Here is a 21182-nt window from a genome sequence, read left to right as displayed (position 1 = left end):
ACCTGATGATGTCACACTTCTGCTAAAACTACTAGTGACTCTCTAGAGCGCAGGGTTAAGTTCAGATGTCTTTTTGTTTTTGTTTTTTTCTTCTGGTTTTTCAAGATAGAATTTAACTGTGTAACAGCTCTGGCTGTTCTGGAACTAACTCTTTTAAACCAGGCTGGCCTCAAACTCACAGAGATCTGCCTGTCTCTGTCTCCCCAGTTCTGGGATTAAAGGCATGCGCCACCACTGCCCAGGCAGGTAGATGCCTTTTTAAAAACCTATTTTTAATTAAAATAAAATTCCATCATGTCTCCCCTCCCCTTTTCTTCCAACCCCTTCCAACTGACCCAGTGAGGGTTTTCTTTTAGCACATCCTGCCTCTCTGTAATCCAGATCTTTCTTCTCCCAGGTTCAGTCACATTCGGTCACCTCACACCAAACCGTCCTCTGACGATTCTGTTATTTCACATCCTCTGCTCCTTCCCCTTTTTCCTTTTCCGTCAAGATTAAGGGTCAGAATTATCTTTTTCAGGAAACCCCCCCCCCATTAACTCAGTTTATGCCCATATTTTACACAAGTTTTTCAGTGATCTCCATTTACTCTGCTGTCTCTCAGGAGGTCAATGTTATGTTCATATTCTCCATGCCAAGCGTAATGCCTATCGTATAGCCGGTTTCACAAGAGCTTGAAAGAAGTTAAATCACAGGGGTTAGTGAATCACTGTCTGGAGAGGTCATAGACATTTTGGAAGCTTCTGTATACGGAAGTAGACAGATTTTTAAGGTTTCGAAGCACAAGTAGAATCGCCTGCGTCTTGGATAAGACAAAAATTGCTTCACTGTTTTCACTTCTTATATCTCTGAGTCAATTGGCCCATAGAACAGGTGGACTCAAAACAAGAAAAACTACATTTCCCGTCGTGCCTCTGGAACCAACTCCCGATGACCTCTAACGTCCCCACCTCACTCGCACGGAAACGAAAGGGCCACTTCCGGTTTTGCAACCCCTGGGTACGGCGTAGATCGGCCCTTTAGGGCCTTATTCGGAAGCTCCGCCTTTTCTTGGGTCTTTCTGGAAAGACAGCTTTGATCTGGACCAAGTGGGGCAGGTAATACCCGGCCGCGGTGGGAGCTTCTGGGGCCGTGTGCTGCACGGGGCCGGCAGACCCCGTTCCGCTGGGGGTTTGGGGTTCCGGCGGGCTCTGGAAGCGGGTCGGAGGGTCGTCGCCCAGCACTAACGTTTTGCTCTTCTTTTCTCCGCTTGTCCCAGCGTCCCGGGCTCCTGAGTGTCTCCCATGGCGGATACGACCCCGAACGGCCCCCAAGGGGCGGGCGCTGTGGTAAGTGATTGGCCTGGTCTCCCGGCTCCATCATACCTAGAGTTGGCGAGGAGCAGGAAGTGTTGAGAGGGCTAGAGCTTTCTAGAAGCCGCTGCCTGCGGGACTAGGGTTAGGGAGTGGAGTGCTGGTGGAGAGGAGCTCGAAGTTTGTTGCAAAAGCGACTGCAGGCAGGCATGGAGCAGGTGGCCGTCACCTGCCTGCTGGGATCTTGGGCCTCCCTGCGCCTTTCCCATACCACTGTCTCCGATTGTCTTCGGCCCCAAGGTTAAAGATGCCATCTGAGGCAGAGGCTTCCACCCACACGCCCCGTGCTGCCCGTAGTATTGCCCTTTGTACCTACTTTAAGCCCTTTAAGAAATCCCGAAAAGAGCACAGCGGTGTGTTTTCTTCAATTTGTTGTTTACTTAAGGTGAATACCACTCTTCTGTAAGCTTTATAATTAAAAATGTTGTTCTCCAGTTCCATCCAGGACATTTTGATATTTTACTGATCTGTTTGAAATTCTTTCTAACCCACGAATGCTGAGGGTTATTCTCTACTTCACTCCATTTGGGAAGTTTAACATTGATGTATGTTAACGTAATATGTAGTTCATACTCAATTTTCCTCCATTGTCCATTGGCACTTCCCCTCGTTGGGATTCAGCATTGCATTTATTAGTCTTTGCTCTTATTCAATCAATAAAAGTTCCTCTGTTCTCCCTCTTTGAGTTTTGAAGACAGATAGTTTCAAATGTCAGTGCAGTCTGAGATTTGGTAGAAACAGGGACAGTGTGAGGTTTCGTAGAGACAGGATCACCCTTAGGTCTGAGCATTGGTAGAGGTAAGAACTCTTTAGTAGTTGGCTGCTGTGCTTCCCTGATCCTTCAGCTCGCACCCCCCTAATATCTGGCTCCGAGTTTTTATTAAGACCAGTTAGACTTCGTGCTACACAGAATGATCCAGAAACTGCAGTTTCAGAACTGATTATGCCCTTCTCAAGACACAAGAGCCATTTTATGTTGATTGTATCTTTGGGGGAATTCAGGTGTGATGTTTAAGGTGATACCATCAACTGATTCTCAGTTGTAAAAATACAGTTTCCCCCTTTATAATTCAAAAGCTGTCTGTCTAATGTTTTGAGACTGTGTGCCCTCAATTTGTGATCAATCCAAAGAACCATTAAAATGTGTTTTTGGGGGTGGGGGTTGGGACTATATATATTAGGCAGTTCACACTTCAAAACTTAAACCAACATATGCCTTTAAGCTCCCGTATTATGTAATAGAATGTACCTACATAAAAAAGACCCAGATGAAGGACTGGAAAGATGGACTCAGGGTTTAAACGTGACTGCAGATTTTGCAGAAAACCCTAGCTCAGTTCTCAGCATGTGGCTCTTCCTGCGGGGCCCTCTTGATGACCCATCAAATGGACTTTAAAGAGAATGCTCTAAACAAACAACATAGTAAGGTAGATTCATCCTTGCATTTGACTGCTGCTATAATCAGGTACCTATAGGGACATCACAGTATAATAGCTTGGTCCCAATAGAACAAGCTAACCACGTCATTCACTCACTCATTCATTCACTCACTCACTCATTCATTCATTCATTTATTTTTGAGACAGGGTTTCTCAGTAGCTATGGAGCTAGTGTTGGAACTTGCTCTGTATACCAGGTTGGCCTCAAACTCGAGATCCTCCTCTCTGCCTCCCGAGTGCTGAGATTAAAGGCGAGTGTCACCACTGCCCGGTTAACCACACATTTTGTATTCTTGATGTCATGTAATTAAACATGTAATAAAATGCCCTTCAATTTTAAATATACTTGCATTTTTCGTTAAAAACTTTTGTGCATGCAAAAAATAGAATGAAGTTGCTTGAAACTAATATTTAAGAACGTTAAATAGATGCATCAATGTGTTTTAAAATCAGTTTATTGGAAGCACCAACTGGAAGCAAAAGTCTATCACATGTAATGAGGATACGTATTATGAGACTTGTGTTTATATACCCACATATGTTTGCATCTTGGTAGTAATTCTGTTTTTGAGCATTGTAGTTAAAAATATAAAAGGCTCTTTAGAAATGGATGTGAGGTACGTTAGTGATAAAGCAGATTTATTGGTGTTGTTGTTATTACTATTATTATTATTATTATTTGGTTTTTTGAGACAAGGTTTCTCTGTAGCTTTGGAGTCTGTCCTAGAATTAGCTCTTGTAAATCAGACTGACCTCGAACTCACAGAGATCTGCCTGTCTCTGCCTCCCGAGTGCTGGGATTAAAGGTGTGCACCACCATCACCTTCATCTTGATGAAGCAGATTTTAAGTTCTTGCTTTCATGATAAACTTAATCTGGGGTCAATAATAGCAGGTAAAGCTTATGTGGTGGCCTGTAGGGAATGCAGAGTCATATGGTCTGAGAAGCAGATAACATCTCATACTCGACAGGCATGTTTTGAGTGCCTTGGGTGTGCGATGCCTTTTGGCATAAACATGCTGGATAGTCTGCAGACTGGTGGCTTCACCAGTAATTGCTGCACTGATTTTGCCTTTCTCTTTTTAATGGCTTATTTCTTTCAAACCTAATATTTGATGTCGTGCTCAGTTCTGTGGCCTGACTATTTGGGTTTGAGATTTTTCTAAGAATAGACATTATAGTCTCATGAGAGTCATTAGTTCTTATTTAACATTTTAAAATAGATGGGGCCATTATTATAAATGTTGAAATAGCACAGAAAGTTGAATTACTGTCCTGATTTTTTTTTCTGAAAGTGCTTCTTATGCCTTCCACAGCAGGTATGTGAAGAAGCAGTTAGGTACTATGAGTTTCCACTTAATAATCTAAAAAAACAAACATTGCAAGGTGGTCGTTAAAATATCTTTCATAGGAGTAAAAGTGCATAATTTGCCCTTAACGTAATTTGGATTTAGATTACCATAATATTTTTCTTCTTAAATCTAGCAATTCATGATGACCAATAAACTGGATACAGCAATGTGGCTTTCTCGCTTGTTCACAGTTTATTGCTCCGCTCTGTTTGTTCTGCCTCTTCTCGGGTATGTATTATATTTCTGACTCAGAGTTGTCCAGTCAGCATTTATGAAATGCTTTTTAGCCTTTATTAAAATGTGAGTGGCATAAGACTAACACAAACCCCATTTAAAATTTACAGTAATCTGGTAATACCAATTAGGGGGTGTTTTATTGTTATTTGTGTGACTGCTCATTCGCTCACAGTCATGGTTTTTGCAGTTGTTACTTTTTTAACTTGACAAGTTAGATATGTCTTTGAAGTGATGCTTCCCAGAATGTGGAATACATTCGTGTAATTTGTTTTCTATTGACAATTAAATGATTTAGGTGTTGTGCAATTATGATGCAATTCACAGAGGAGGAAGAGCCGTGGTAGCTGTATGTCTCATGATAACTTTTCCTCTGCTAATTTGCAGGTTGCATGAGGCAGCAAGCTTTTACCAGCGTGCTTTGCTGGCGAATGCTCTCACCAGTGCACTGAGACTGCATCAGAGATTACCACACTTCCAGTTAAGCAGAGCCTTCCTGGCTCAGGCCTTGCTAGAGGACAGCTGTCACTACCTGCTGTATTCACTCATTTTTGTTAATTCCTACCCTGTTACAAGTATCCTTTTCATGTCGTGACCGTGAAATTACCATAATAAGCATGTAGAAGATGTCTTGGTTGTTTTTCTGTTTGAAGGATATAGTAATGTTCAATGAAGCATGTTTGTTTGGCTTTTAGTCTGTCTTTTTTATGGAGATATATTAATGTAAAATTTCTGTCCCCAAAATTTGAAATCTAAACTCTGTAAGAGCTGTCTTGGGAATTTAAACTTCATCTCTCAATATTCTTGCCTTGTAAGTTTAGCAGATATTTAACAATTAACATTCAGAGCACATGAATTCAGTATTAAATCTTTATATCTTGGTGGGAATGTGCAGGTTTTTATGATTATGCAATTTTTCAAAAATATGCACATTATTTACATGTATGAGTGTTTGCCTGGTATACCATGTGTTCTTGATGCCTGTGGAGACTAGAGGAGGCTGTTGAAACTGAGCCGCTGTGCAGGTGATGGGAGATGAATTTAGGTCCTTTGTAAAAGCAGCCAGTGCTCTTCAATCAAAGTGTCTCTCCAGCCCTTTGGCTACCCCAGCTTCCAGTGAGCTAGGAACAAAAGAAGGTTAATCTGTGAAAATAATTTGCTATACATAAACCAGAAATTAAGGTGTGAGCCTGTAATCGTAGCACTGGGAGACACAGGAGGTTTAAAGCCAGCCTGGTTTACATAGGTAGTTTCAGGCCAGCCAAGGTTACATAGTGAGACTTGCCTCAAAGAGCAAAACCAGGCTAGCAGGTTGGCTCAGCAGGTTCATTCTTAGGCGTCAGGGGAGAAGAGTCAGTGAGCAGTGGCAAGAACATAAAGTAGTCGATGCTAATCTAATTCCTAAAGAAATCAGGGATTATGGTATGTACAAAGGTGACTCAAAGTAATTCTGCAAATGTATTTTTGGCCTTTGCTGTTTGCTTGTGTTGTTTTTTTTGAGACAGGGTTTCTCTGTGTAGCAACCCCGACTGTCCTGGAACTGCACTTTGTTGACCAAGCTGGCCTCGGACTACAGAACTCTGCCTCCTGAGTGCAGGGACTCCTGTGTTCTTAATGTGGTATATTGTCCTTGCTCTTTCAGTGCCTGGCACTTGAGAATAAAATGGTAGACTTTTCTTCACTCCTTATCTTTTCTAAATAATTTAAAAGTGACATTGAACCAGGCAAGTAATCGCATGCCTGTAATTCTATCACTTGGAAAGTCAAGTATGAAGTCAAGGCTAGCCAAGGTTTCCTTGAGACCCTGTCTCCAAAAGTTGGGGAGGAAGAGTGAAGTGATATTAAAAGTTAAGGTGAATCTCTTAATGATTTGTGAGCTGTAGACAATTGGGAGATAAATACTCATTACAAGTCTCCTTGCTCTCTATGTGTTCATTTGACAGAGGATGAAATTTGGCCTAGGAGAATGAGGTTTGTAAAAACCAGAACTGGAATCCACATATCTTAACTCCTGTTGACTGCCTCTGTTATTGAATTAGACTTCAGGTCTGGGGGTGTCAGAGTTTGAGATGAATTTTTTTAAGCTTTATCAGAGTTGCACATAGGCCTTAAAAATGAGAAGTTTTTTAAGTTTCAAGTTTTAAAGGAATCTATTTCATTAAAAGGTCTTAAATTGGAGCCAGACGTGTGTGTGCCTGTGATCCCAACTCCTGGGAAGCTGAGGCGAGGAGGAACAAGAGTTTGAAGCTGGCTTAGGCTGCGGAGTAAGACACACGCTTGTGTTTAGATTCTTGTAATGTTTGGGCCCAGCTGTTCACTGGTTGGAATGAGTGAGTTAGTGTTGCAGTGAATTTAAAACTTAGGTTGTTAGCATTCAGCGGTTTCCACCCATGCCGTACTGCTACCTAGTGCAGGAAAGTAGAGTGATTCATTTCTAGTGCTCATGGTTTTAGCGATGATGTTTTAAGGCTACTTTTTATGCCATTCATCATTGATAGTTTGTCCTTTATGGAAATACTTGACAAGGTTCTTATTATTAATCTGACAAAAATTGGAGTGGATTGTTCTCATCTTTTCTTCTGAAAAGTTGAGCCAGGTGTTGATGGCTCATGCCTTTAATCCCAGCACTTGAGAGACAGAGGCAGACAGATTTTTGTGAGTTCGAGACCAGGCTGGTCTATAGAGTTGAGTTCCAGGACTGCCAGGGCTACACAGAGAAACCCTGTCTTGAAAAAAAGAAAAATTGGATGAAAATTGTGTGTCTACCTACAGTGTATGGTAGGTAAATATTGGAGTTAATATAACAATTAAAAAAACATTGGATTTAATACAATTTTTCTTATTTGTAATTAAACTGATAAAATTTTATGTAAACTGAAATTTATAGTCTCTTATAAATTCAGTATGAATTTTTACAAATTCAAAATGTTTGAAAAAAGGAAATAGGTATATTTCCTCAAAGTAATGGGATTTTTTTAAAAAAACATTTTTTTAAATGATTTATTTATCTTTATTTTATGTGCTTTGGTGTGAAGGTGTCAGATCTCATGGAACTGCATTTTCAGACTGTTGTGAGCTGCCATGTGGGTGCTGAGAATTGAACCCAGGTCCTCTAGAAGAGCAGTCAGTGCTCTTAACTGCTGAGCCATCTCTCTAGCCCCTAAAGTAATGGGATTTAAGCCCATTTCTTTGACACCTTTGTCAACAGTGTACTCTCTTAAAAGCAAGATTTTCTGTGCTTAAAACCAAATTGGTGTGCTGGAGAGATGGCTCTTATAGCTTTTACTGTCCTTGCAGAGGATCCAGGTTTGGTCTCAGCACCCACACTAGGCAACTTACAACTGCCTGTAATTCCAGGTGCAAAGGATCCAGTCCACTGGCCTCCAAGGGCACCTGCATGTGTATAGTGAACATAAACTCGTGCAGGGACACACATAATAAATCCTAAAAAAACAAAACGAAACAATGAAACAATGACCGTTGTGGGGTGAGAACTATATTCAGTCATTTGGGGTGGCTTACATTTCACCTTTGCTTAGCAGATACTTATGGTGCTTTATTTAAAATGTTTTTGACATCCCAAACAGATGGTAAGATTTAGAAAGTGAGGAAGTTTACTTCTTTTTGTGTGGTAGAACTTTATTTGATTCAAAGTCGGGCTATAAAAGAAAGCCACTCGGGCTGGAGAGATGGCTCAGAGGTTAAGAGAACTGACTGCTCTTCCAGAGGTCCTGAGTTCAATTCCCAGCAACTTCATGGTGGCTCACAACCATCTGTAATGAGATCTCATGCCCTCTTCTGGCCTGTAGGCATGCATACAGAGAGAACACTGTATACATAATAAATAAATATTTTTTTAAACTTTATTTAACTTTATTTCATGCACATTGATATAACGATGTCAGATTCTCTGGAACTGGGGTTACAAACAGCTGCGAACTGCCATGTGGGTGCTGGGGATTGAACCCGGGTCCTCTGGAGGAGCAGTCAGTGCTCTTAACCACTGAGCCATCTCACCAGCCCCCCATAAATATGTTTTTTTTAAAAAAGAAAGAAAGCCACTCCCCAAATTCATGCCAAGTGTTGCTTCAGCTCCGCTTTGCACACACTGCATAGCCGTGTGCACAGGTGCACAGTGCTCGGTGACTTGGAGGCTTTCCTTAACTGCTTTCTCCAGTGAGTATTTTCCCAGTCTTGTTGTTTTCTTTGCTTCATGCTGCCACATACACTAAGAAGGTCCTGGATGTAAGTACAACTGTTTGTTTCATTGGCTCTAGATTGTGATAGCCGGTGTGACTAGCGGTTCCGACTTTCTCACCGGAAGTCCCTCTGTTCCGTAAACTTGGTAGGAATCTTTTTAAGTGATTTGAAACTTTTCAATTTGAAGATTATATTGTTAAAATGTCATAAAACAGTGTCTTTTGGGGATAAAGGATTGTTCTTAAAATTTTCAGTTCCCTGAAGTTTGAAATCTACATCTTCATTTAAAAACAAGTAATGTGCAGGGCGGTGGTGACACACGCCTTTAGTCCTGTAATTCTTTAATCCCAGCACTCAGGAGGCAGGGCCAGCCTGGGCTATAGAGCGAGTTCTAGGGCAGCCTGGGCTACACAGAGAAATTCTCTCAGAGGGAGGGCCTAGCATTTGATTAACTAATTTTAATGAATGATTTTCTTTTTTTATAAGTTATGTACATTGACGTTTTACGTGCATGTATGTCTGTGTACGGGTGTCTAGCTCCCTGGAACTGGAGTTATAGACAGTTGTGAACTGCCATGTGGGTGCTGGGAATTGAACTTTGGTCCTCTAGAAAAGTAGTCAGTGCTCTTAACCACTGAGCCATCTCTCCAGCCTTAATTTATTTCTTTATTTCTCCAGCCACATGAGTATTTAGGATTCCATAATTTGTATCGTTATCTAAGGAGTCACACATATTTTAACTATTGATGAATTGTCAGCTTTTTCTTAAATTTAGAGAGAAATAGCAACTTTTTGGGGGGTGGGATTTAACTTTTTTATGGGAAATAAAGTAAGAATAAAAATTTCTTTTTTAATATGTTTTGGGTTCTCTTTGGGAACACAATAAAACAAGAAAGTATGCTGAGTAAGTTCTTAGTTTGTAAACTCTTAAGGTCACTTTGAAATATATCCTTTGTATTATGTGTTAAATATGCTACCGATCTAAAGAGCTGTCAGTTCTTCAGATTTAACTATGAATCAAAAGTGTTTGCCAAAAATTATTGTGTCTGTACTGAACTGGCTTTTCTTGGCTTCCTGAGCTGTTGTTACTTGCGTAGCTTTTATGTCGCACTAGGATGTAAACAATGTAGAGATGGCTTAAAGTATAGAAGATGAGTGTGGATTGTATGTGAACGTGGTGTCGTTCCAGGAGTCCTGAGTCCCCACATACTTTGTGTTTGAGTAACTAGTGAGTTGCTAAAGATGTCATGTTATTTCTAATGCTTGTTTCCTTTTGTTTTAGGCAAAGGGTTCAAATAGTTTACCTCTGCTGAGATCTGTCTTGGATAAATTAAGTGCTAACCAACAAAATATTCTGAAATTCATTGCTTGCAATGAAATATTCTTGATGCCGGCTACAGTTTTTATGCTCTTTAGGTAAGAATTCAAATGTGCTGGTTTTGAAAGATGGATGGCAAGTGAACATAAAGATAGTCACTTAGATTTCATCCTGCTTGAGTCAGGGCAAGTTCAGCATTTACCCTCAGGTACAGCATCCCAGTTGCTTTAGAAGAAGCATTGCACCATGGGAAAATCAGGGATTTGTCTGTTTTCCCCAAATGCTTTAACAGGCTTTTAAAATCATTCTCCTTTGACATTTTCATACATGTGTGTAGTGTGCTGGTCTTTTTTACCATCCCACGGCCTCATTGCTCTCTCAGCTTCTCTTTTCCCTTGTCGAAACTCTTCTTCCCTACAAGCTCCCCACACTTAGAAGTCTTTTTTTTATTATTAATTAACTTTATCTGTTGACAACTTAATACATGAATATAATTAAAATCATCATTTATATAAAGTTTATTTATTTTGTCTTTAGGGATCAAGCCCACAACTTCAACACATGCTAGGCAAGTGTTCTATCACTGAGCTCTGTCCTCAACCTTCCATGTGCAATCGTATATTGTATATAGAATACTTAATACCTTAAGTATGTAACTTAAATATAACCAAAACTATAAAATTAAGATAATTATGCTATCATTAGTCTTTTATGCTACCTCCATGGCAGATGCACTGTCTGCCTAGTAGAGGCTGTGTTACTGGAGCTCTGTATTGAATGATAACCCTATACTCTTTAGTTTATCTTACATATGCATGCACATATGTGCAAAGACAGATATCATTGTAAGTTTGTTTACTTCTTTTCCCACATTTCTTCAGTTTTTCTCTTCCCTTTTCCTTCCCTTTCTGCTTCCCTACATTCCTCCCTCCCTTCCATGTCTTTTGTAGCCCAGGCTCATCTTTTTTTTTTTAAGATTAATTTATTTTTTACACAGTATCTTGCCTGTAGGCCAGAAGAGGGCACCAGATCTCATTATAGGTGGTTGTGAGCCACCACATGGTTGCTGGGAATTGAACTCAGGACCTCTGGAAGAGCAGTCAGTGCTCTTAATCACTGAGCCATCTCTCCAGCCCCGCCCAGGCTCATCTTGAGGCAATCTTCCCACTTCTATTTCTTGAGTACAAGGATGCTGAGACATAAGCACCCTGTCGTGTTTCCACGGGTGCTTACAGGATGAGCAGACACTACCAAGCTACACCCTCAGCTACAGCTTTGTCCTAGAGCCACCCTAAATATTCAGACTAGGGTAGTGTGGTAGTAATAGTAGGAACGTAAGATGGAATACTCGAAACTGTAAAAGAAATAGAATAATTTGCATGTCATATTTCTATTACATGTTAATAGAAGTTAGAGTTGTTTGACAGTATATAAGGTGTTCTTCATTTATGGTTTTTTGAGGGTATATATAAGGACAGGTATGTGCTTTTTGTATTGTGTTCACAGTAATGCCACTCTCTCTAGAGCTAGTGAGTAGTGAGTTATTGATGAGCATTGTCTTAGTGTTAGTCATTTTATACACGTGTGTGTGTATGTTCCCTGAAGGATAGATTATGGGGAGTTTTCTGAGTTTCATCAAGGGCTAATTTGAATGGTGAGAAACTGGGTTTTTAGTGAATGTTTTCTGTATTTTCTCTGCTAAACGTTTCAGTTTGGAAAGTTAAATTTTTGTTAGATTATTTGTTGGGCAAAGTGTATATAACATTAAACAATAAGTTTGTAATCGTATGAATTATTTTATAATGAAATTGTTGTACAAATTAGAAGAAAGTGTTAAAAATACTAAGCTCATTTTTTAAAAAAGATTTTGTTATTTTTTGGTTTTTTTCTAAGTTTGGACCTCACTATGTAGCTCTGGCTGTCCTGGAACTCACTTTGTAGACCAGGCTGGCCTTAACTCACAGAGATCCTCCTGCCTCAGCCTCCCAAGTGCCAAGATTAAAGGCAAGCTTTAAAGCCACTAAGCCTGGCTTTAAAAAATGTTTTTTATTGCATTTATTATTTATATGTGTGTGAGCACATATGTGGAGGTCATAGGACAACTTTGGGAGTCAGTTCTTTCCTTCCATCACATGGGTCCCAGGGTTCTTTCATCAGGCTGGGCAGCCAGCAGCTCACCCGCTGAGCCATCTCTCTGACTCATGTTCTCATTTTTTTCAAAGTTGCTCTGTGGGGTTTTCTTCCCTTTTTCCTTTGTCTTTTTTTTTAGGACAGAGTCCCTTATGGGCAAGCTGACCTAAAACTCACTATATGTTTAAAAATGATCTTCTCCCTTCTTCTTTCAACTTCTGGGATTACAAATATGTTCCACTATGTCTGTCCATTGTGTATTTCTTTTGGCCAAGATTTTTAAATTACTTAATACGATATAATTACTAACCCCCCGTCTCATTGTGTCTGCATGAACTTGCAGTTGTAGACATAGTTCATCCTCCCACCCTCCTTCACATCCAGAGCTTTGTGCGTGCCTGTTACATGCTCTGCCTAGCACTGAGCCATAACTTTATTCTTATTTTGTTTTTATTATTTGAGTGTCTTAATCCAGGTAGATTGTAGGAAATATATCTGGACTTGGAGTTTTATAAAACATATGCATACATTCTCAAGATAATAGAATTATGGTTTTTTTTGTCAAGAACACTAATTACTATAAGCTCTATCAGCTTATTAGTTGGTATAGTTTTGATTTTTTTGTTTTGTTTTGTTTTGTTTGCTCATATAAAATAAGCCATTCTTAACTTGGATTTCTGTTAAGATTTAAAACTTTCCGGGCAGTGGTGATGCACACCTTTAATCGTAGCACTTGGGAGGCAGAGGTAGGTGGATCTCTGTGAGTTCAAAGCCAGCCTGGTCTACAGAGCAAGTTCCAGGACAACCATGGCTACACAGAGAAACCCTGTTTCATAAAACCAAAAAAAAAAAAAGTTTTACAACTTTTCAGGTGGGTGTGGTGCTATATAAACGTAATCTTAGCTCTCAGAATGCTGCGCTAGGAGGCTCAGGAGGTCTAGGACAGCCTAGGGTACATTGAGCCCACAAGGTGATTGGGCAGGTAAAGACACTTGCCTTGCATGCCTGGCTATCAGAGTTTGATCCCTGGAACACAAGGAAAAAATAGAAGGAAAAATCTGATTTTACCCTCTGACCTTTACACACATATACAACATACAACATCACACACATATATATACACTCATACCAATAATGAACAATTTTTTAAAATACCAACCAAAAACTTGATTTTTTTTTATCAATTCTTTGCTAATTATAGGGATATTTTCTGAGTTTTAGTATTTAAAATTTTAATATATGGATAAATTTATAAAAACTTAGATAATAGCATTTTGCTCTCTTCCATTGATCTGTACCTTCTATTTCTTTCTTAAGAGTAATTTGTGCCTAGATAAGGTAATTGTTACTGACCCATCTGATGGAGACACACATATTCTCCTTTTAAATTGTTTCTAATTTTTAATATACGTGTAAATCAGTAATATGTTTTCATCATCCTTGTATTTGTCTATTTCAGTGGTCAAGGAAGTTTGCTCCAGCCTTTTATATACTATAGATTTTTGACTCTTCGCTATTCCTCTAGAAGAAATCCATATTGTCGGTAAGCTGGTGACTAGCTTAAATCTGTTTTGTTTAGTGTCCCGATGTAGTATTTATAACTCTTGGAAATTTCTTAACTAATAGTTTAGAATTGGAAGAAAGAACTATCTTTGAAATTTAAGTTCTTGGCTTTCAAACTAGCTGGGGTTAGTGAAACGTAGTTGTGTAGCTGATTCTTCACTTACAGGTTTCCATCCTGATAAATTCACTCTTAAGTTGCAAATGCACTTAATACAGCTACCCCAGCAAACAGCTTAGCGGCATAGTGTTCCCTGTATTACCTCTTGTTACTGGAGCTGCAGCTGTCTGCTGTGCACAGCATGTTGCTAGCCTTGGAAAGACTGAAATCTGAAGTGTGTTGCAGCTGAGTGCATGCTACTTCTACAGCGGCATATGTAGAAACACTGGAGGGTAAACATTCGAGGATGAGGAAGGATCTTGTCTTTCTTTTTAGAAATTGAAGCTAGAGTTATCTTTATCATCTTTTTAGGTTCTAAGCTTAGGAAATGAGACTTTAAGTCCCATTCTTAAGGACTTTCTTAATTGAAACAAAGACCATAGTTAAAAGTATTCACAAATCAATATACAGCATTCTTTCCTTATGTGTACTGCAGCTTTCTATACTTCTGTTACACAAGGTCTAAAAAGCTCTTAGCCAGGTAAGGTGGTACACATCTGTAACCCCAACACTCTGGATTCAGGCACAGTGAGTCAGAACGCAAGGTGAAAATGGCGAGTAGTCAGATTGACCCTTGAGGATCCATCAAATCGACTTATAGTACCTTATAGATCATTTTGTATATGATGTGTAAATATTTATGCATGCATAATATGTAATGAAGGGTACTTTGTGAGCAGTATAGGTCAGACAAAGAAGACACTTAACCTGGGAAAAAAACATAAAGCAACACAGTATTGTAGAAGCTGCAGTAGGAAATGGATTGCGATGTTAGATCAAGACCAGATTGTGTAAACTGGTTGGTAGGTTTTAATCTGAAAGGACTAATTTGCTTAGTATCCAAGTTGTAAAGTGACGGGGTATTGAATATGGTCTATGTTGTCTCCATTAACTTCATAGCACTGAAACTCCTAATGTCCAGAAAAGCTCTAAGAGAACATTTGTTTAAAGAAACTGTGGCCTTGTGTGGTGGCATGTGCCTTTAATCTCAGCACTTGGGAAGAAGTGGCAGGTGGAGCTCTGTGAGTTCAAGGAGACCCGGTCTACACAGAGAAACCCTGTTTTGAAAAAACCAAAAAAAAAAAAAAGGAAAGAAAGAAAGAAAGAAAGAAAGGTGTGTGGGTTGCCCATGTTATGTAATTTTTTTAGGAGTGAATTGAATTTGTCGGTAAAGTGTGAAAACTGACAAGTAAAGAAAAAATATAGATGATCCCTTTTAGATATAGCCATTGTTTTTCAAAGTGCTTTTCTGTTACTTCTGTACTTTTGTCTGTGATGAGATAGGAATTCTCCTGTAACTTTGCTGGCCTTGAAACCCTAGGTCTCCCACCTCCTGTGCTGGTGCCTGAAGGCTAGATGGGTGTGTATAGGTTCACCATTTGTATATTCTTACAGTGTATTTTACAAAAGTTCATCTTTGATTTAAATTTTTGTTGTTTTTCAAGCCAGGGTCTCATTGTGTAGCTCTGGCTGTTCTGAAACTTAATATGTAGACAAGGCTGGCCCAAATGCAGAGATTTTCCTGCTTCTGCCTCCTCAGTGCTGGGATTAAAGGTGTGCACCAGTAAACCCAGCCACTTCTTTGAATTCTTTTTGGTCGCCTTTGCTGTCAGCGTTTCTCAGCATTGTTTGTATTCATTGCCTTTTTGTTGTATCTGAACAACACTGTTTGTCTTACAGGAACTTGTTTAATGAACTGAGGATTGTTGTTGAGCACATTATAATGAAGCCCTCCTGCCCACTGTTCGTGAGAAGACTTTGTCTCCAGAGCATCGCCTTCATTAGCAGACTGGCTCCAACAGTTGCGTAGTTTACCGTCTAGTTAAGCTGTGAATAGAAGATAAGCATTCGTAGCTGGTGATTTGGATAGGGTCTCAAATGACAGGTCTAACACCGACCTCAGTTCAATTTATGATTTACATAAGTGCATCTCAGTGCAAAATAATCATTTCCTGGCATGTTAAGTCAAGCCTTTAATAGTTTCTGAGAAAATTTTCCTGTACATTATTGTTCATGGTTATGTAAGTTTTTATTTAATGATAAATGTTACTAAATTGTTTTAGATGCTGTTGTGCCTACATCATGAAATACATTTATTTCTTTTAAAAAGAATTCTGAAATTTGTTTTATCCTAACCAGTAACCCAAGTTACATTTGGAATGAGTTCATTATGGTAATAGATGAATTCAGTATGTTTGAGACAGTATTTTTTCCAGTGATTTTGGTTGGGATTTTAACAGACATCCATTCCCCTGCAGTTTGATTTCATATTCAGCTGATCTTGAGATGCTTTGCTAGGACAGATGTGTTTAGCCTGCACCATTACAATGGAAATTCTGTGTCTGTTTTATGACCTGCTAAGCTTTCATTTCCATTAGTATATCTGTGACTTTAGTTGTGTTTGAAGATGGCTTGACTGTAAACCTGTTTTGGATTAGCTATATGGGGTCATATAACCATTTACTCTAGAAAGTGGTAGTGACTACACAGCATCAGAGCCCTACTAGTAACTTACAAATGTCCACAGATAGATTACCAGTGTTGCTATAGTTTGTAGAAATACCTAGTTCAGATTCTTGACTCCAGTTTTCTTGGTTTCTTAGGCTTGAAATGTCCTAGAAATTTGCAACAGCAGTTCTGATGCCTTTGAAAGGATGAGATTGAAGACTGAGCATGTGATTACACTTGTATTTTCTGAAATAATGAAGAATGTTCTGTAGATTACATGTTTATCCCGCAAATACAGTTCAAAAGGTTAAGTGGAGAGGTTTATAGGTAAGGTAATTAAACAGGCCTGGGGAATAGTTGAGGGGACAGTGGGTGTTTCAGCCTGGTAGTACGTACATGAGCTTGGGGAACTGGATGTATAATATAATGCATCTATGATTGGGGCTGGATAATATGTTCAAGACTTTTAATTGAGTTCCCATCAATTCCCTTATAAAAGTTACTTTGATCTTTGTTACTGTTGCATGATTGGAAATGCTTAAAACACTGCACAATTTTAGTATAAAGTAATGTAATGTTGTGGTCTTTTTTTGTACCTAGTTCTCTTTTATCTGCATGTAATTTGGATTTCTCAAATACATTCATTAGTAATTTATCACATCAGTTTTCTTTTTGTTTAAGCTCCTAATCTGTAGAGAAGTGATAGTCTTGGGGTAGATATCCAGAAAATACAACTTGATAGCTTAGCTTTAACCAGGTACTTTTACATTTTTATAACAGTTATCCACCAAGTTGGAGAGGTTTTTTTTATGTATGTGCCTAACCTCCTTTATCACTATATATGAAATCTGGTGGTTTGAAAACTCCAGCTTTGTAGACCAATGAAGTGACTGTAATGTTATGTAAGCGTACTGATTTCTAATGATGTTTTAAAACATTGCCTTTAATGACATCAAGTTCTGGCAGCTAAAGGCATATTTATTTTGAAATTTTTTTCCCGCCATCTTTTTTTTCAATTTTGGAACATTTAGATCAAAATAGTGCTGAGAGTTCCTTACTTAATCTATTTTTATATTACCATCTTTTAATTGGTAGACATTTATGCAAAATAAGATAATAACCTTGGATTAACTAAAGTACAAAATTTATTTGGATTCCAACAATTTTTCTATTTGTTGTATGTATGTGCTGTGTTTGTAACAGGGTTGTCTTTTGTGTTTCAAAGCGTATAAGTGAGTTTTTGGTCTTTATAATAATGGTCAAAAAATACTTCCTTAGAGGAGCTTGTTCATGCTGGCTTTAAAAAGAGCTTTTTCCTTAAAACTATAATTTCAACTGTTTAGTGATTTAAATTCAGACTCTTTAATGATGCTGCAGAATTACATTATTTCTGATATGCTCATGCTTTAATGGAAATACAGATTTGTTCCTTGAAGATGTAGAATATAAATAATATTCTCAAACTTGTGAAAAGGCAAATTTTATAATTTGAATGTTGCTAGATGTCAGTTTGCATGAAACTAGTTAGAAATATCATGTGTGTGAATGTGTACAATCAGCTGATCTTGAATCTGAAATTAGTGTTACCATGCACACCTGTCAAAATATAGGAAGTGTAATAGTGCATAGTGTGATGAGCTGGGGAAATGTAACACGTACTGCAGAGCTAAACAGTATAAAGGTTTATCATCCACAATCTCTGGTCCTTTAGGAACTGGAACAGTGCTGTCTTTTAAACCCCATTGGACAGATGGAAGCTTCTTACAAACCCTGTTCTCTAGCAAGCATTTTATATTCCTTTGTATACTTTATGTCTTATTGAGTTGGATGGATTTTTTGCTTATTGTTTTGTTTTCGAGACAGGGTTTCTTTGTGTAGTCCAGGCTGTCCTGGAACTTGCTTTGTAGACCAGGCTAGCCTCAAACTCACAGAGCTCTTCCTGCCTCTACCTCCTGAGTGCTGGGATTAAAGGTGTGCACCACCACTGCCTGGCAAGTTGGCTGTATTTTCATTTTAAGCCCCAGAGCAATTTCTTAAGAGTAATTTGTATTTAAATTTCCTTGAAATAAAATTTCACTAAGGTAAACACTTTTGAAAGAAAAACAAGCAAACTAATTTAAAAATTAAATTTAGATACTTACCTATCCCTTACAGAGAACTTCAAAGCAAGTTTAATAACAAACCAGAAGTTCTGGAAAACTTAATGGATTCTGTTAAATAAGAATTACAAAGCCCCAGTACATCTAAAGAGATAGACAAAAATTTGAATTAGGTTTGTGAGTTTAGCAAATACCCTGGGAAGGAAAGTGGATGCATGTGTAACAAGACAAGCAGAACTTGAGTTCTCTAAAACACTCAGATGAGAGATTGTGGTAAAATCCATCCCAGGAGAAGATAGCTGTGCACAGTTAATGTTATAATCAGTAGGTGTCACTCTTTCCTTGGATAGTCCCCATTTTTACAGTTGTGTTAGGCTAAATGCTATGCTACTAAAAATGCTTAGCTGACCGTAACACTAAGGATTTTAATCCTGTAACCCCTTTAATTCAATATTGGACAAATATTTGGTAAGTACTTACTGTGCATGCTGGGACCGACACCTTATTCTACCACTGAGCTATACTCCCATCTTAGGAGTACTACTTTACAGTGTAAAACGTTCAAAAGAAGTGCACCGTCAATATGAGATGGTAAAGCAGGACGCAGTTGGGGGTGGCGTTGTGCTACTGTTTCACCATTCTCAGCCTAAGTAACCTGAGTATATAAACTGTAAGATTATCATTTCCCTTTATCAAGTGTAGAAAAATGATAATTACTTTTTTCATCTTTTCTTATATAGAGAGGTGAGATTTTAATTTTTTTATCATTTGTAGGTATACTAGATAGAATCTATATAACCTATATGATTGAGACTTTCCCAGTGATTTGAAAGCACCTAACAGTTTGGGTATTACATCAGGAACGCTCCCTGAGTTTGAAAATCAAGTGTAGTTTGTAAAGACAAATTTTTCTTAGCACCCCTGGAATTTCCTAGGACCAGGGGAATTCCACACAGGCAGTGTGTTGGTGAGCTTGGCACACAGTGTACTGGAGAATGTAATTACCTCTGAAAAGCCTGGAGTTGTTTCTTGACAGTTCTTTAATGCACCCAGGCTTTTATAGTTCTGGGTACAAACTGGAGCTGGCGTCAAGGGTGTCAGAGGAGCTACTGAAGAGTTTAGAAGATGTCCTGTGATTCATCAGTGAGGTTTTTGTGATTTGAGTTGGCATTTAAGTGACTTATCCAAAATGGACCCATTCTTGGGGAAGGCTTGTCTCTGGTCTCCTTTTCTGTGTCGTACGCTGTGTGACTGACCCACAGTTTGAGCTGGTAGTGACATGACAAATGCAGTATTCTCTGTGTTGGAAATGGATTCTCTTTCTTAGAAAACAGTGGGGAAAAGATGATTGATAGCTGTGTTTGCTAGAGTCTTAACAATTGGCTGTTGTAGGAGAAAGAAGGGCCCAAGAATCAACTCAATTCTTTTTCTTTCCTAGCTTGTTGCTTCCTTCCTCCCTTCCTCTTCTCCCTTCCTTCCTCCTCCCACCTCACCCCCAATCCCCAACAGGGTTTCTCTGCGTAGCCCTGACTGTCCTGGAACTCCCTCTGTAGACCAGGCTGGCCTCGAACTCAGGGACCCACCTGCCTTTGACTCTCACCTTTTCTAGCTTTCTACACCTACATTTTAAAAAAAAAAGCCTAACATTTTTGAAACTGACTTTTTTTTGTTCATAACATTGAATTCCAAGCTTTTACTATTCTTTTGTAACTTCAAGAACATTTCCCTTTGACATAGTTTTTGTCTACATGTGTCTGTAAATTGAGACCAAAAGAGCAAAATCTGGGGCAGAAAACATTTATGATGTGCATATATTGGAGCAAATACACAAGGATTGCAAAGATTAGAAAGAGTCATGGAAATTGCTTGATTTAATAAATGCATCACTTCTGGTGCTTGATATAATGGGATATATTGAACTAAAAAATTGTATATATAGTATGTCAGCGTTTCTTACTAACTTCTCTTGAATACATTTTTAATATATTGTACAGGTTGGGGAGTTATATATACTCTTCAAGCCAATACTATCCAGACTGTAGATTTATAAAATAAATTGAAAAATTCATCATTCTCCTGTATTCAAGACCAAAGCTCATAATGCTAATGTAGTTCTCCTGCATATTTGAGAAAATGTGAAGTCCTTTCAAGAAAATGTAATAAACATAATAATCATAGTCTGCTGACACTGAGGAAAAGGGACCTCCTTCGCTCTTTCTTTTATGCAGCGATTTACTGGTCTCTGCTGATTTCAAATTGGATCACTGTAGTAAATTATCCATGCTGGTCTGTGCAAGTAAGCCCTAGGATCCATATTTGTTTTGTGTTCTGCTTAAATCAGCAAGAATGATAAATCTGATGGTGTGAAATTGGAAATATCAAGGGCTTTCTTTGTTGATTGAGCAAAGTCTTGTCTCCACCTGTAATTTTTGTGACCCTTTTTCAGTGTATGTGCTTCATATGTCTAATATTTATTTCAATATAAATTAGATTGTTCTTCCTTCATCTATAATGTTATACCTAACATTTTATTGATGTAAAGTCAAATTGTGTAATAAAAGTCTTCCTGGATTTAAGCAGGTTTAGACATGCTGTTGACAAGTGTGTTTACGGTTAGAATTCGGCTTCCTTTCTGCCTGATTGCCTGTTGTTAGGTGAGTCCGAATGCTGCTGTGTCCCCGTCCCAGTACGAATAATAGAGGCACTGTGGTGCTGAAGACTGAGGGTCACAGGGAGAACTGTGTTATGAGGTGAGACTTGGTGAGGGTGACATTGGATATCTCAGTTGCTAGCTTCTATACATTTTTGTTTCATGAAATGGATAGCCTGGTGGATGAATTATTTATAGCCTTAAAATGACTCACAATATACAGTGCATCCAAAGTCATCA

At 38.7% G+C, this 21182-nt stretch overlaps 1 protein-coding gene and 1 long non-coding RNA gene across 3 annotated transcripts in view; one reads left to right on the top strand and one right to left on the bottom strand.

The window, feature by feature from the left end:
• LOC146893834 (uncharacterized) overlaps positions 1-21182 on the bottom strand; it is a 38300-nt gene that overhangs the window by 7635 nt on the left and 9483 nt on the right. The gene's annotated exons all lie outside the window — the stretch shown is intronic.
• Positions 941-20868, top strand: Tmem33 (transmembrane protein 33). 2 transcript variants are annotated; one of them, XM_048415289.3, is made up of 9 exons: positions 941-1097; positions 1259-1328; positions 4277-4371; positions 4765-4952; positions 8555-8622; positions 9860-9993; positions 13485-13568; positions 15426-15546; positions 16349-20868. In XM_048415289.3, the coding sequence occupies exons 2-9, from the start codon at positions 1284-1286 to the stop codon at positions 16352-16354; spliced, it is 741 nt and encodes a 246-aa protein (XP_048271246.1). In that variant the 5' UTR covers positions 941-1097; positions 1259-1283; the 3' UTR covers positions 16355-20868. The 2 variants fall into 2 exon arrangements, with proteins under 2 accessions (XP_048271246.1, XP_048271244.1); XM_048415287.3 differs by having other exon boundaries at positions 15426-20868.

Source organism: Myodes glareolus, chromosome 8 (assembly GCF_982192425.1).
Source record: "Myodes glareolus chromosome 8, mMyoGla1.1, whole genome shotgun sequence".
Classification (NCBI taxonomy): domain Eukaryota; kingdom Metazoa; phylum Chordata; class Mammalia; order Rodentia; family Cricetidae; genus Myodes; species Myodes glareolus.
This window is presented reverse-complemented; position numbering and strand designations above follow the sequence as displayed.